This window comes from Natrix helvetica, assembly GCF_964273705.1.
Source record: "Natrix helvetica genome assembly, chromosome: 2".
NCBI lineage: Eukaryota > Metazoa > Chordata > Lepidosauria > Squamata > Natricidae > Natrix > Natrix helvetica.
Window position 1 is genome coordinate 44,324,267 of NC_138552.1, and position 14,755 is coordinate 44,339,021.

The following is a 14,755-nucleotide window of genomic DNA, read 5'->3' on the forward strand; positions in this document are numbered from 1 at the left end:
GATTATTTCAGACTTCCTTTTATACCTCGTGCTTGCACTTCTGATATTATCTTCTCTCCAGGCTTCTTTCCCACAGGAAAGGAAAAGATCATTTCGGTATTATTTTTAGGAAAGAAGAGAAGTTATACTAATGCAACTCCATATTTGCACAGTTCCAAAGTGAGGCTGGTGGGGAGCCCTCGCCTTGATTTAATATTTTATGTTTCCTCGTTGCAGCATCCTGAAAATAATTACCCTTATAAAACTGACTTCAATGTGGATTCTTTGCCAGTTTCCTTGTCTTTGTCCTTTGCTGTCTCAATCTCTTCTCCTGGTGAGGTAAAACCAGTTTTGCCCAGCAGTTAATCAGTTTTCAGTTCTCTTGCTACAGTACACAAGACCTAGCAAGCTGCATAATCATGGCAAGGATTTTCTCCCTCCTCCATTGGTATTTCTGCCCTAAATATGAACTTTACAGTATTTATATATAAATATGTATAACTTTATATTTAAGTCAGAAAGCTGTCTACCCTTATATTTCTACATTTATTTTTAACTTCAAAGTGACTAAAAGATATGTGGAAGAATACATAGCCTAGAACCCAAGCTGTAAAGATCCTCTAGAGCAGGGGTCTCCAACTTTGGCAACTTTAAGGACTTGGGCTTCAACTCCCAGAATTCCTCAGCCAGCGCATCCCCGATGGTTCTTGGGGCCTATATGGATGCATTCATGTAGTTACCTAGGCAATAATAAGGAAGTAGTTCATTATTGTCCAGATTTTTCTTTAATTTCCCAATCTAGACAACAGCCCTGGGATTCCCTTGTGGTCTCCCATCAAATTAAAAAATTAAAGTCCAGCACTGCTCAGTTTTATTGTAAACTAAAATCACTGGGTGCTGGTAGGTCCTATGCCATCAACCACACAAGTTATTTTTTGAACCAGTGGCAGCTTCTCGCCCTCTAAAGAAAGTTTGAAGGCAGGATTAAAATACGGATTTATTTAGAATACACTTCCCAAGCCTGATGCTTTCTTTGCCACATTGCCATGAGCACCAAGGAGATTTAATGTAATTCGGCATCCAGTCACAAGGGATAACACAGTGCATGGTGAGACAGTTCATACGTACACTCGATTTTATGCTGGTATTGTTTTGTGCCAAAATTAAAAAAGGGTGAGATAACGCTTTCAATCAAGCATAGAGGTGTGTAAGATTCCACTGTACATGGGCTAAAATGCCATCCCCACCTCTCACCCCTCACCCCCCCCCCCCGCCCCATCTTTCCCTTGGGATCAGAAGAGTTTGACTAGCACTGTAACCACTTGTTGGGGACATCTGGTTACGGGATAGTTGAAAAACCCACAACTGCAGGTCGAACACCTGCGACCTGCGACCTGCTGCTCGGATAAAATAATGGAGATCAGTTCCTCCCTCTCTCCCTCCTTCTCTCTCTGTCTCTGTCTCTGTCTCTCTGTCTCTCTGTCTCTCTGTCTGTCTGTCTGTCTGTCTCTCTCTCTCTCTCTCTCTCCCTCCCTCCCTCCCTCCCTCCCTCCTTCTCCCTCTTCTTCTCTTCTCTCTCCTTCCTCCCTTTGAGGAAGGACTCAACCCTGGAGAATTATTGGCGAGAGAAACCAAGAGCAGCAGGGCCAAAGCAGACAGACGAAGAATTGAAAGTCAATGGAGTTCCTCTACTTTCTGTTTCGACAGCTATCCTCCCTCCCTCTCCACCATCACAACCCCTCTGCTTGTGGACCCATTTCTACCAAATGTTAGAAAGGTTTACTTCTCCCATTGCACCCCTCGGACTCCGCGTGGCTTGACGCCTCCTTTCACCCAGGTGAGGCGGAAGGGCAAGAAATGGTTTGCCGCATCTGTCTCTGCCAGGCAGGTGGACCGGGAGGGAACGTCTCGGAATTGATCCGTCTTTGTTTCTAAATAACAAGGCTGGATGGGTGAGTTGCTTAAGAGTCTAAATAACAACTTTAATTCATCAGAGGAGAAAGGAAGAATGGAGAATAGATTGGAACAGAAGGGTAACATTGACCAAGATTGGGGGGGGGGGGGAAGCGAAGATGTTAAATTGTAGGATGCCAGGAAAAAAGCAGAGAATTTCTCTAGGGAATAACATTCCAAGGCCTTTGCCTTTTTTTATTCCATCAGTTTTACCCGCTGAATAAATAAGCAAGATACGCAAGATACATTCATTTTATACACACCTATTTTGTGCATGAAATTTGGTGTTAAAGTACTTTCACGTATCACCCTGCATGGAAGGGTGTGCCTGGGCAATTAATGTGACTGCGAGAAAAATGTGCAGATCTTGCACTTGAGATTTTTAGGAATATCTATTTAATAAGCTCTTGCATATTTGGAACCGCACACCTAGCTGCCTTATCTAGGATTCCCTCAGAGAAACAGAAAAATAGATACACGGCCAGTTCAAACCATGCTATCAGCATTGGAAATATACACAGTTGTAAACCAATAAACCTATTATATGCTTTAGGAAAGAGAGTACCACTGATTTAAAGGGAGAGGATTATAAATACAGGCAAAGGGAAATAATATGTAAATACAGGCAAAGGGAAATAATATGTAATTTGCACAGAAATTTGTGCTTTTGGCCACTTTGCAACTGCAAACAAATTAGGTGTCTATAGATTCATTTCAATCTTCTAGATCAGTGCTTCTCAGCCTTGGTGCCTTTTGGGAAACACCTTTCGAGATCATCAACTCATTCCAGATGCAGGGAAGTTGGAACCGTAAAATGGGCAGAGCCTCCCTACCAGCCTTTCCCCGTTTCCCAGAGACTTCTGCAAAAGTGAACACAATAAAAGAATCCGGCATACTTGAAAAGGGAGAAATAAATACGACTCTCCTTAAGGTTGATTCTTATTATTTTCCTTACAGTGGAACTCAGAGAATGACGACCCCACATTGGCTGCAGGGAAAGGATTGTTTCTAAGAGCCTCCGCCAAGTTTCTCATGGCTTCCCTCCGTTAGCAGCCCCATTCCTAGTTGTTGGCTAATGCAAGCCTCACACGCTCCAGTCTATCGTTTCCATCTTTGATGCTTTGTAAATAAAGGTCACCCCGGAACCAGTTTCCCCCAGTTGATGTACCAGAATCAAATTCTCTCGCTCCCGTTGTACACACCGCCCACAGGGCCACGGTGACTCCCTGTTGTCTGGGAAGACTCTCTGTCCAAAAGGAATTTCTCCCAATTGCCCTGGTACTGCAAGGGGGGGCGGGGGCTTCTGGAAAATATCTTCTGGGGTCGTTTCAGTCTCTCTGAGAAATCAGGGCTGCTGTTAACAGCCACTCTGAGCTCAAAAGAGAGGTGTCCCATTTCAGGGAGGTGTCACAATCTTGCTTAGAAGAACCCAGAGGACAGCTAAAAATGGAGTTCTGGATCTTGATCGCTCCCTGAACAAATCCTTTGCAAACCCTATTATTTAGTATATCAGGAACAGTTACGAGACTTGAAAAGTTCAGAGGTGAAGGGCTGGAGTGAGGAGCAATATGCTAGCCAGAGCTGGTAGATAAATCCAAATAAAAAGTTCTGGCAAGATGCTAACCTAGGCAGTTATTTTATCTCTCCCTCCCCACACGCCACCCTTTTGTTTTCTGTCTCTCTCTCTCTCTCTCTCTCTCTTGAAAGCTGTTTTGCAAACCAGCATTTACTGACAAGGAAAAGGAATGGTCAAAATCAACTCACACTTTTGGCACTGACTTGTCTCTGGAAATTAGTCGTAAGGTACCAAAGACAGATATATTCTTCTAATGAATACACATGGCTTTCCAATCTGGTCTTAAATTTTAATTTTTGAAAATATGCGTCTTTCTATTTCGCCGTCTGTTTTATTTTATTTGTATATCTTATTTATTTCTTCCCACATTTTCCTTCCTTTTCCTGTCCATAGATCAGAACAAGTATGGGAGAAATGCACAAAATTTATTTAAAAACAACAACAACAACAACAACAACAACAACAACAACAACAACAACAACTGGAGATTATCAGTGTGCTTGAAAAGGGAGCGCCCATTCTTTTCACTTTCTGGGTTCATTCTTTACTCAGAAAGTGAAAAGAATGGGCGCTCCCTTATTTAAAAATGAATAAACAAACTAAGCTGGCAAACTAAGAAAATAAAGGAAATCTCCATCTTAGTCCTCTTATCATTTCTTCCACCTTAAATCCTCTCCTGTATCCAGCACCCTTTATTCCAGCGGACTCCCTGAACAGATCAAATCTTCCAAACAACGTTGCGATGCTTGGAGTACCACATACTTCTTCCAGGCTTCCTGGACATCTTCCTTACCCATTTCAACTTCCAAGACGTGTATTTTTTTTTTGACCCCATTCTTACTCTTAAAAAAAAAAACTTACAGTGATTCCAAAACGGGGAGGGATCAATGTTGACCCTTTCTTTGGCTTGCCCCCTCCACACATCGTTTCAAATGAAGCCGTTTTCGTTTGTGATATTGTGGCATAAGCAAAGTTTAAGCAGGTGAAAAGAGATTTCATTTCCCAGAATAATTCATTTCTAAGTGAAGATTTTAGGATGGGGCAAAAGACAACGGGGTGCAATAGGAGGGGGAACTTCTGGTCCCCACCACTCCTTCCAGGGAGCCCAGATGCCTGCAGCTGAAATTGATCTCTAACATACAACACAACTGTCCTCCTCAGTGTTGATACTCACCCCCCCCCCCAAATGTAGCTGAAACGGGAAGATCAGTCTGCCTGCTTTGTCACTTCAAGAGAATTAACAGGATTTAAAGGCAGCACTTAGGGTTACACTGCTTGGATGGTCTGTTTGCTTTGATTCCCAGTATGGGGACAGTCTGTTTGAACCGATTCCCAGTGTGGTCCTGGGGGGGGGGAAGGATGACCACCATCTCACCAAGAGCCTTCATCCCTCCGGAGGAAGGGAGTTTCACTGCTCAGCAGCCCCCTGGACCCCCCCCCCAGTGCCAATAGATTTATGGTCTCCCTCTCCACACTGTCTTTTTCCCTCTCTCTCTCACTCCCAAACGCCCATCCATAGTAATTAGCACATATGTTCTAAATAGATGATAGTTTTGTGAGCAATAAAGCAATTACCCATCGGTGAAGCTGACAGTTCCTCCAACTAAACTCCAACCAGCAGCTAATTGGAAAAGTCATTTCAGCTCCATTGTCTGCAATTAGTCTTGCTAAACTACTACACCCAAACTAGCCAGTTTGAGGTTTATTTATTCATTTTCATCGAATCGGGTGTAAACTTGTGCAAAATCCGGATCTTAATTTGTCTCTTTCCTTGCTTTCTGTCCCCCCCCCCCCCTCTGTAGCAATTCCCATTCACTTCACACACTCAAGAGACAGAGTTTATTTCCCTCAGAGAACTGAAAGGCTGGGTAATTCCCAAACACTCATCACATTTGCTACAGCTTTTGTTAAAAGCTACATTTCCTCAGACACAAACGCGGTCAGTTTAGTTACATAGGCAAGATTTAACCGCTCCCTCAAACTTTCAATTTTTTTAGGAACCCCCCCACCCCCTCCTCTTGTTCAATGTTTAACTTCAAATTGGGGGATTACTGGGAAGATTCTCGCTCTAGCCCAAAGCACTACATCAAAATAAATCAGGTATTCTAGTTAATACGTAGCAGGTCATTTTCTTGGTGACAAATGAGGTGATTAAGGGAGCTGAGAAAAAAAAAAGTTCAACCAGGAATTTCGGACCAGTTAGCACAGTTATAGTTGTTTTAGTAGTGGTGGTGGGGGGGGAGTCAGAAAGAAAAGAGAATAAAGAGCAGCTGCATCTGACCCATTTTTCCTGAAGATAAAAAATATGAAGAGGGTCTTCTTTGAGGGAAACGTGTGTGTGTGTGTGTGTGTGTGTGTGTGTGTGTGTGTGTGTGTGCCCACACTCATACAAATGCATGCAAAGAGGCTGGAAGGAATAACCAAGGCCTGCTTAGGAGCACTAACTGGACTCCTGCGTTGGCTTTAATGCCACTTTCTGTGGCATGAATCAAGGGGCTTTTGTCTATCCTGGGCCAAAGCCAAGCTGGGGTTGAGAGGTAGGGCAGCCACTCAGCTCTTAGAAGTGCAGAGGCATTGCAGCAGGAATGCGCCAAATGGATGAATGGAGGCGGGGCCTTGACTCAACCCGACTGCTGTCCAGTTAAACTGGAGAAATCGGGAAGGACAGAACCGTGGGTTGAGTTGGAAATGGGTGGCCTTATCAACAAAGCCTTCTGCAAGCAGAAGTATTTGAAAATACGTCTGTGCCTGATGGCTAAGAAAAGAAGAGGGGCCACACTGCCTCTTGCAGCCAAAGCCTATAACGTATGGCTCTTACACTAGTAAGGGTAGAAGGGCCACCTTCGGAGCCACAGGAATCCTTGTTAAGATTCAGCTTATCCATCTTAACAGTCTAGCAATAAAACACACACTGATCTCACAGAGGTAGATAAGGGCCAAGCAGCAAGCAAGCTGGGAAATCATGAAGGACATCCTCGAGGGCCTGTCCCAAATTTAGGTTAGTCTGAGCACTTTGGGGAAGGGAGCAGAGGTCAGCCAGGTGGCAGCCAGAGGCTCTGCAGCCACAACCAACTCTTCCCATCGAGTGGCCAGGCCTCCTGACCTCAGTCCAGTCCCTCCCTCTCCAAATGGGGAGCTTGGTAAGAAGCCTCCCTGCAGGAATTCTCCTGTGATTCTTTCCAATAATGGCGCAAGGATCCTTATTTAAAAGATCCAATCTCGGAATGCCAGCATTGTGTGAATGCAGTGCAAGGCCAGGAACCTGGGGAAGGCTGGAGGACCCTCTGCAGGAGCCCAACCCTTCATCTTGCCTCCTAGGAGCAACCCAGTTTCTCCCTGCCTAGCCTGGCCTAGCCTGGTCCCTTTCCTTCTGTGAAGAGCAATTAGGAGATGCCTATTCAAAGCTGCTGATCCAAGGAGAAAAGAGGAATAGATAAAAGGCGACTTCAAGTGACCTCTTCGTTCTTTTCACACCAACCTGAGCCCCCAGAATAGCTGAGGATCGGCTGGGACAAAAGAGTCCCCTCCCTCTTTTTTGCCCTTTCAGTTCTAGGAGCCTCTTTGCAAGGGGCTGACAATAAAGACGAGCCCTCTGTTCCTCACCCGCAATTCTCCAGGACCTTTAGAATACTTTCTGTCACGCGCGCGCGCCCGCGCGCACACACACACACACACTGCTCCCCTTAGCCTGCTTCAGTGTGGTGCGATTCTTTATGGTCTGTTTGGGTGGCTGGTTTCACTGACTTCTCCCAGTGCTCCCTTCCGTCCCTCCCGCGCCCACCCGCCCGACTCTTTCCCTCCGCCTCCCTCTCGGTAGCCCGCCCGTAATAAACATATCTTGGTCCTGACAGTCTAAGGGGGAAAACCGCGATTTATTATGTCCAGCAAGCCTAGGATGAGCTGGCGGGGGTCGGGGGAGGATGGATAGTGCACAAGAAGTCCAGCTGGGTTTCTTGGACGCCTCCCTTTTCCAAACTCCACCTTGCACCACTTCAGCGCATTTCAGCAAAATAAAGAAACGCCAAGTTTCTCACTTTGCCCCAAGTGGGGTTTTCTCCCTTTCCCTGCCCTTCAATTTCACTTTGACTCTGAAGGCCACGAAAGGGAAGCGTCCCTTAATCGCCCCTGAGCGACCTAACAGATAAAATGTCCACGAGACGGGCCAGCCACTTTAGTCTTCTAGGTAAATGGTTTGGGGGCGACGGTGGGACGAAAAGCGCTGATTCCCGGCTCCTATTCCCCAAGACCTCTCTTTCCGGCCGCAACTCAAATCAGGCCTGGTGCCTCCGAAGATCCGGCCTTTGCCTTTGGATCTCCTGAACAAGAAGTTCTTTCCCACCCTGCTTTCCAAACTGGCCATTCCCCCCGTTCCTTTTTTCGCCTTCCACTCAAAGCTCCCTACAGCTTTGTACCAATACTGTAGTAAATATCAGACTGCGAAATTTTTATAGGGTGAGAAGTCCAGGGGGTGGGGAGGGACTTGGTTTAATAGGAGGAAGAAGTGAACTTGTGGGTCGTTTGGTTCACCCAAAAGTGAACTTTAACTTTTTCAGAGGGCCAAGAAGGAGATTTCCTCTCAGGAATTGGCCAACGTTGCCTGATGGAAAAATCGATGGAGATGTTATCCTACACAAACTTTCTTGGGGGGCATTGTCCCTTGAAGGGGGAAGGAAGGAATGGAGTGGAGTGGAGTAAGGAGGACCTTTCCTGGGAAGAAGCGGCAAGGAATTCCCAGGGATTGCGCTAGACAAGGACTTGGTGCCCCTTTGAGCTCAGTGTGGCAGCCACCTCTCGTTTTCGCCCTTCAGCTGCTTCTCTCTGAGTCAGCGCCTGGCTCCCTGTTGCCCCCCTAGGCCACATCAATCCCCGGGAATGGTCTGAGTTGGTAGGCCAGGTGGCCACAAACTTGTGGAAAGGATCCTCCTCCTTGCTGGACAGCCACAGTTGAGATTTCATGCTTCTTTTCCAACAACTTTGAAGATACACATGTTAGTTTTCAACTGGTGAAGATGGTCTCCAGGGAAGCAAAATAATGAAACTCTTGACAGTATCGCAGGCTCAGGCTTCGCTTTGAATAAACAGGAGGTTTTTCCTCTCCTTTGGTGGGGAAAGGCACTTTCTCTAAACTTGCTATCTTTTTCCCACCGTGTTTGCAAAATCTTATTGATTTTGGAGGGCTTCCTTACTTCCAAATAAGTAGTTTGAAAGTAATTGCTAATGGCTTTTGTAGTACCCGGTATCCAAGAACTAAATAAAGATACTTATATCTGACTTGGATATTGGATGTGATCAAGGACTACACAGACCATGCATACAAACAGGTATCCCCCACTTAAATATAACCATAGTCTTCCTGAAAGCAGGTTAATTTTTATTCATTTCAGCTTTTTTTTTTTTTAAAAGAGAAGATTGTTTGATGACTTTCTTTTAAAAAAATCAAAACCCAACATTTCCTCAAGTAAAAACAATAAGGAGGACGGCCAGATCAGTTGCACTTCACGAAGAAGGGAAGGAAAGATACCCCTCTTTTTTAAAAAAAAAATCTAGGTGGCTATTTATAGACAGGAGCCAAGAACCTGCTGGAGACTTTTCGATGGAAGATTCAAATGAGAAGAACAATTCTCAGACGGGAGGGCGCAGCTATCTGCGATGTGCAAAATTAGATTTATACAGACTGCGAGTAATGGGAGAGAAACAGGCAAAAGCCGGCATTGTCTTCGAATGAGCTGGGGTGGGAAAACAGTTTCACTGAAAATCGGGTAGCAGATGAGCAAAGGATTTACCCGTGACCAAGGCCTACTTCTGCTGGTGGAGGGAACAGCCTTGCTAGGTAGGCTCCTCTGCCTAACGCAGGCTTCTGAGAGGCACTGATGGATCTGGGCAAGGAATATCTAGACCATGGCCATAGCTGGGCACTCTGCACTTGGCCGGACCTAAAAAGAGATGGGGACGAGGGGCTGAATTGTTTAGGCAACCATTAATCTTTTGCCCGTAGAGTGGAAGTGCTGGACGAAAACCCTGGAGGGAGAATGCATCTCGATCTGCTCTCTGATGACCCGGGCAGCCGAAAGCTAGGAAGCCAACCTTGGGGAGACTCCCTCGAAGTCTTTGAGAGCTGATTTGCGGGGCTCTCAAAGGGCCCAGCAGGCTGTTAAGTCTGTGAAAGCAAGAGAACAGAATTCCAAGCACGCCTTCCGTATGGCTTGCTTTCTGGGTTTGTTTTAAGGTTGATCTATGGAGAACGGGAATGGCATATGTGTGCTTTAAAAAGCAGCTCCCAAATGTCATGTCCTAACGAAATGCAGCTGGATCTCGCACCAGAATAGGAAGTGAACTGCTCAGCTTTCCTTAAAAAAAAAAGTAACATATTTTTCTCCACTCAGGAAAGCGAAGATCCCGATAGCTTTCCTTATAAGGATGATTTAACAAGATAAGCAAATCGTAGCACAAGCCAAGCAGTCCTATCTATGATAAAGGACGAGAATAATGCAGATGAATTTTCAGGGAAATTGGGCCTTTAAAAGAAACTGGTTTCGGGGGAAACAACGTATCTAGACATAGATATGTTTTCTTTTTATTCCACAGTTTAGCTTTTATTTTTAAATTAACAGAGGAAGGAGTCAGGTGTCTTCTTTTCTCTACCTCCCTGTCCTTTTAGAAATAACTGGACAACTTATATCTAAAGTATAGCAGCACTTCCCTTTAGTCCAGGCAGGGTGTAAATCTCCCCTCTTCATATACCAGCCCTGAAGAGAGTGCTAGGAGGTCTTTCTTCTACACCTATCAACGTTGTTGTTCTGCTCAGAATTAAGTTTCATATCATTCAGTTGGCCCTATTCCCAGGAAGGGGTCTTTGGGACTACATCTTCAAGGGGCGCAGGTCCTTCCCTTGATCTAAGTGCTTCCATAGAAAAGGATTTGGGTGGCAAAGGATTCGCTCAGCCTGAATCTCTACTTTCACATAAAACACCCCATCAAAATATGCAAAGGGCTCATCTAAAGTATCAAGACAACAACCCAGGTTTTTCTTTACGTAGGCTTCGGCTCCTTATTCCCCAAACATTACAATTTCATGGGACACCATCCATATGGTTTATGGCATCGGCAGCCCTGCTCTCTCGTGTCCAGAAAATATCGTGAATGTCCTTTGATTTCAGTTTCTATGTCTCTTCTCCCCGTTTAAAAAAAGAGAAAGAAAGAAAGAAAAAACACTCCACACCTGAAAATGTCATCTGGCACCTTGGATGCCCAAAATACAACCTCCTTCTGTTTAAACCATTTACCCATTACTGGCCAAACTGGGATTCTCCATATCAATAAACACCACGGAAACCAAAGCAAATTCAGTGTAAATACAACTAGCCTTGGACTTCAAGTTAGAGCTTTCCTCTGTTTTTTAGATCAGATCTAAATTTTTGCCTAAAGCTATTTTTGCCTAAAGCTAGACGGGCTTTTCAGCAACTTTAATACGATACATTATTATTATTATTATTATTATTATTATTATTATTATTATTATTATTATTATTATTATTATTATTATTATTATTATTATTATTATTATTATTATTATTATTATTATTATTATTATTATTATTATTATTATTATTATTATTATATTACAGTCTCTCTGTAAAAGAAAAAAAGCGGGGGACATGTATTTATAAAGTATTTCTAGATCTGAGCCATCTAAATTAATGCCGGTGGGTAGTTTAAGGATTTCTTCTGTTCTGTTTCTTTTTCCCAACTTGAACTGATATTCCTTAGGATCAAATCTCAGAAACTTAAGTGGCCACTAATCACCCTATGTTTTCTTTTTTTTTAAAAAAAAGCAGATATTGCACAGGGTGTTATCTGATATCCTTCTGACAAGGACAAAACTCCACACATTGCTTTACACCCAGAAATAATGGGGAGATTATTTGTCCTTCTTTTCAAGGCAACCCATAGTCCCTTCCTTTTAATAAAGGCTGTATGCTGGAGTGGAGGGGGAGGCCTTCGTCGCTGCCCTGCCTCTCTTTTTTCATTCTGTGGATCTCGCCCGTCGTCCCTCTAATCTGTTGACAGTCTCCCTCCCTCAGATAAACAATCTGCAATCGATCTTTTCATTAGGTGATCAAGTAACAAGCCAAGCAGGTAAAGATCAGAGTGCGAGCAAGCTCAGCTCAGACACCGCAGGGCCCCAGTGGCATGCTCTGTCTGCCGGGCAGATGCAAAGCTCCGGCGAGAAGACGGGGGGCTCGACGCAGCCCCCGCCTAGGCAGACTTCCGCCACCGCCGAAAGGGTCCAAGGACTCCCCTCGGAAGGTGAGTAAGCGCCTGCTCCTAACCGAGAGTGTTTCTTAAGAAAAAGCACACATATATCTGGCGAAACATACACGCGTGGCTCCTCCTTGGAGGGGTGGATGGTGGGGAAAGTTCGGTGAATTTCGTGGAAACCTATCCGTAGATTTGTCCTTTTCTCTTGAAGATTGGGATAACGAGGAAGTTTATGTATTGCACACAGCGTCTGTCCTCTAAATTTTCCCAATTTTCCTATCTCAAGACAGCTGCCCCCCGTTCTATGCTCCCCACCTACACACAAGAGAGAGAAGGGGGGAAGACACACACGCACACAGAGAGAGGGGGGAGAGGGAGGAGAGGGAGAGAGAGAGAGAGAGAGAGAGAGAGGGAGGGAGGGAGGGAGGGAGGGAGGGAGAGAGAGAGAGAGAGAGAGAGAGAGAGAGAGAGAGAGAGAGAGAGAGAGAGAGAGAGAGAGAGAGAGAGAGAGAGAGAGAGAGAGAGAGAGAGAGAGAGAGAGAGAGAGCTTCCAACCTTTTTGTGGTTGGAAAATCCCAAGCAGGCCGGATCTGCTTCTGTTCAGCGTCCGGCAGAAGCTAAAGTGGTGGGAGAAAGAACAGCGGATCGGGTTCGGAAACTGTGTATTGGAAGGCGGAGAAGGGGGGGGAGAGAAAGGGGGAGAGGGGGGGGAGGGAGGGAGGTTTAAAAAAAGTCCCCTGTCCAAGTTGCTGCTGCTTCGGTTGAACTCTTGTCAAAGGAGGAAACGGGGCGGGGAGGGAGGAAGCGGGAGAGAACCTCGGCTCAAGGCAGCTGGATGCTGCTCCCCAGGGTTTAACTTTGTCAGAAATACAGGGGGCAGAAAACAAAAATCTACTTGCCTTTAGACGGGCCAGGGCTTCTTCCTGCCAGCCGAAGGGATCCGGACTCCGAAGAAACCTCGCCCAAGGAGCTGGTGCCTCTCGCAGGCTTCCTCTGGCTGCTTCTTTCTCCCGCTCTCGCCCCTTTCTCCCTCCCTCTCCGCTTTTCTCTTGCTCTGCCTCTTTTTTCCCCCCTCCGTCTCGCCGCAGTCCGGGGAGTAAAATCTTAGATGATACACATACAGAGCTGGGGTGGGTGGGTGGGTGGGTGAGGGTGGTGGGAGAGCGTGTGCGTGTGAGAGATTTAATCTTATTCGTTTCACCTTTTTCAGTGACCACCAGAATACAGGACCGAGACTTTATTGGAAAAGAGGGAGCGAGCGGGGGGGGGGGGGGGGAAGCCCGCTGTTGCATTTTCAATAACATCCTTTTTATCAATGCAACCTACAATAAGAACGGCTTGGCAGGGAAAACTGATTGCGGCGCCGGGGGGGGGGAGAGGGACGGGTGGAGAGGGGGAAGCCACCCTTCATTATTCCACCATCAAATTGCAAACTGCCTGTTGGGCTCCAGAAAGCGTTCCTTTGCATCTGAGCTCCTGAACTTTCGAAACTAGCAAGGGACACCCGAGTCACCCACCGATACAACTTTTTGCATCTCGGCAAAAAATAAAAAAACATAAAAATAAAATCCGTACTCGCTAACCCTAGGAAACAAATATTTTACCCTCTCAGGCTTTCTTTCCCTTTGGAATTTAAAGGGACAAATAAGATGCTTCGCAACCATCCTGCTCCTGTATAAGCCGCTGGGGCTTTTTCCCCTCAACACAAGGAGGGGGGAAGCGATATAAACTGCAGTTGAACACCTCCCCCCCTCTCTCTCTCTTCCTGTCCGCTAGATGGCAGCACGATTCAGCGATTCCATTAGCAATGGGGAAGGAGAATCTGTCTTCCACCCGCCTCAACACACACACACACACACGTCCACACACATACACACACACACACACACAGCACTGTTCCCAGCATACACTCCTCTAAACACCCCCCTCTCTCTCTTACTTGAACTTTCCTTCGCAACTCTAGTCCTCAGGTAGACAGCAGAAAAATATTAATGGAGGGGGGGGGGAATGGGTGCCAGGAGGATTTAACGTAAAATACCAACCTATTATAAATTAAGCAGTAAAATTTTTAAATAAGCGACAGAGATGGGATCTCCAAATGAAATGAGATGCTGCTTTCCGATTAGGGAAATTCATCTTGGCGTGAGCAACAGCAAGGAAACAGAACAAAATAAAACGGGGGGGGGGGGACACATTTAAAACGAGGCAAAGAAGGCAGAAGGGGTGGAAGAGAAAAAGAGGAGAAACGTGTCAGGTTGTAACATATGGAACTATACATGTATATATATATTTTAAATACTTACTTCCCTTATGGATTCTCCTTAGCCATCTACTTCCAGCCATTAAACAATGGAATCCAATCCAAGCCCTGCAATTCCTAAACAGGGTGTTTAGGGAGGAAAGGAAAGGGAAACCAAAGAGAGACAGAGAAAACTAATTTTAAAAAAAACTTTTTACGATGAACCAAAATAATTTCCTTTTAATTCCTCTTTTCTGCCTACCCCCCACTGCATCTCTTTCCCTCCCCCCCCCTTCTTTCTTTCTTTTCTCGTGCGTGTGCGTCTGTGTGTGACCATAGACGACCCATACTAATCAGGTCTCAAAGTAAATAGCCGAGCAGGGCGATCTCAGTGTAAATTGTGCTTGTCAGAAGAATCCCCCTCCCTCTTCCTCCCTCCCCCTCGTCCCTCCCTATCTTAGGCAGTAGGTAGCAAAGAATAAAGGCGGGGGGGGGAGCGAGAAAGCGAGAGGGAAAGAGACAAGAGAGAGAGGAGACTCAGCCAATGGAGTGAAGGAGGCTTGGCTAACCTTAGCCTCCCATTTTCTCTCCCCCCAATTCAGGGCTCTGACCAGTCAGTCGCCTTTGATTATCAGTTGCCAGCAGCCCCTCTCTTGGCTCCTTGACATGAGCTCCATATAAGGCAGCGATCTCCATAGAAACGTGTCAGTTTCAATAGTAGTGTCAAAGTTCACTATATACAGACATTC

The 14,755-nt window shown here is 45.6% G+C and overlaps 1 protein-coding gene across 4 annotated transcripts in view; it reads right to left on the reverse strand.

Moving 5' to 3' along the window:
- LOC309386236 (uncharacterized protein) overlaps positions 1 to 14,516 on the reverse strand; it is a 138,387-nt gene extending 123,871 nt beyond the window's left edge. For 2 of the 4 annotated variants that reach the window (XM_081941381.1, XM_081941382.1), the window contains exon 1: positions 14,071 to 14,511. In XM_081941381.1, coding sequence (XP_081797507.1) covers positions 14,071 to 14,110 — 40 coding nt within the window. In that variant the 5' untranslated portion in view covers positions 14,111 to 14,511. Of the gene's footprint in view, positions 1 to 14,070 lie in introns of all 4 variants that reach the window. The other 2 variants (XR_014174371.1, XM_081941383.1) reach the window with 2 other exon arrangements.
- Positions 14,517 to 14,755: the final 239 nt, after the last annotated feature.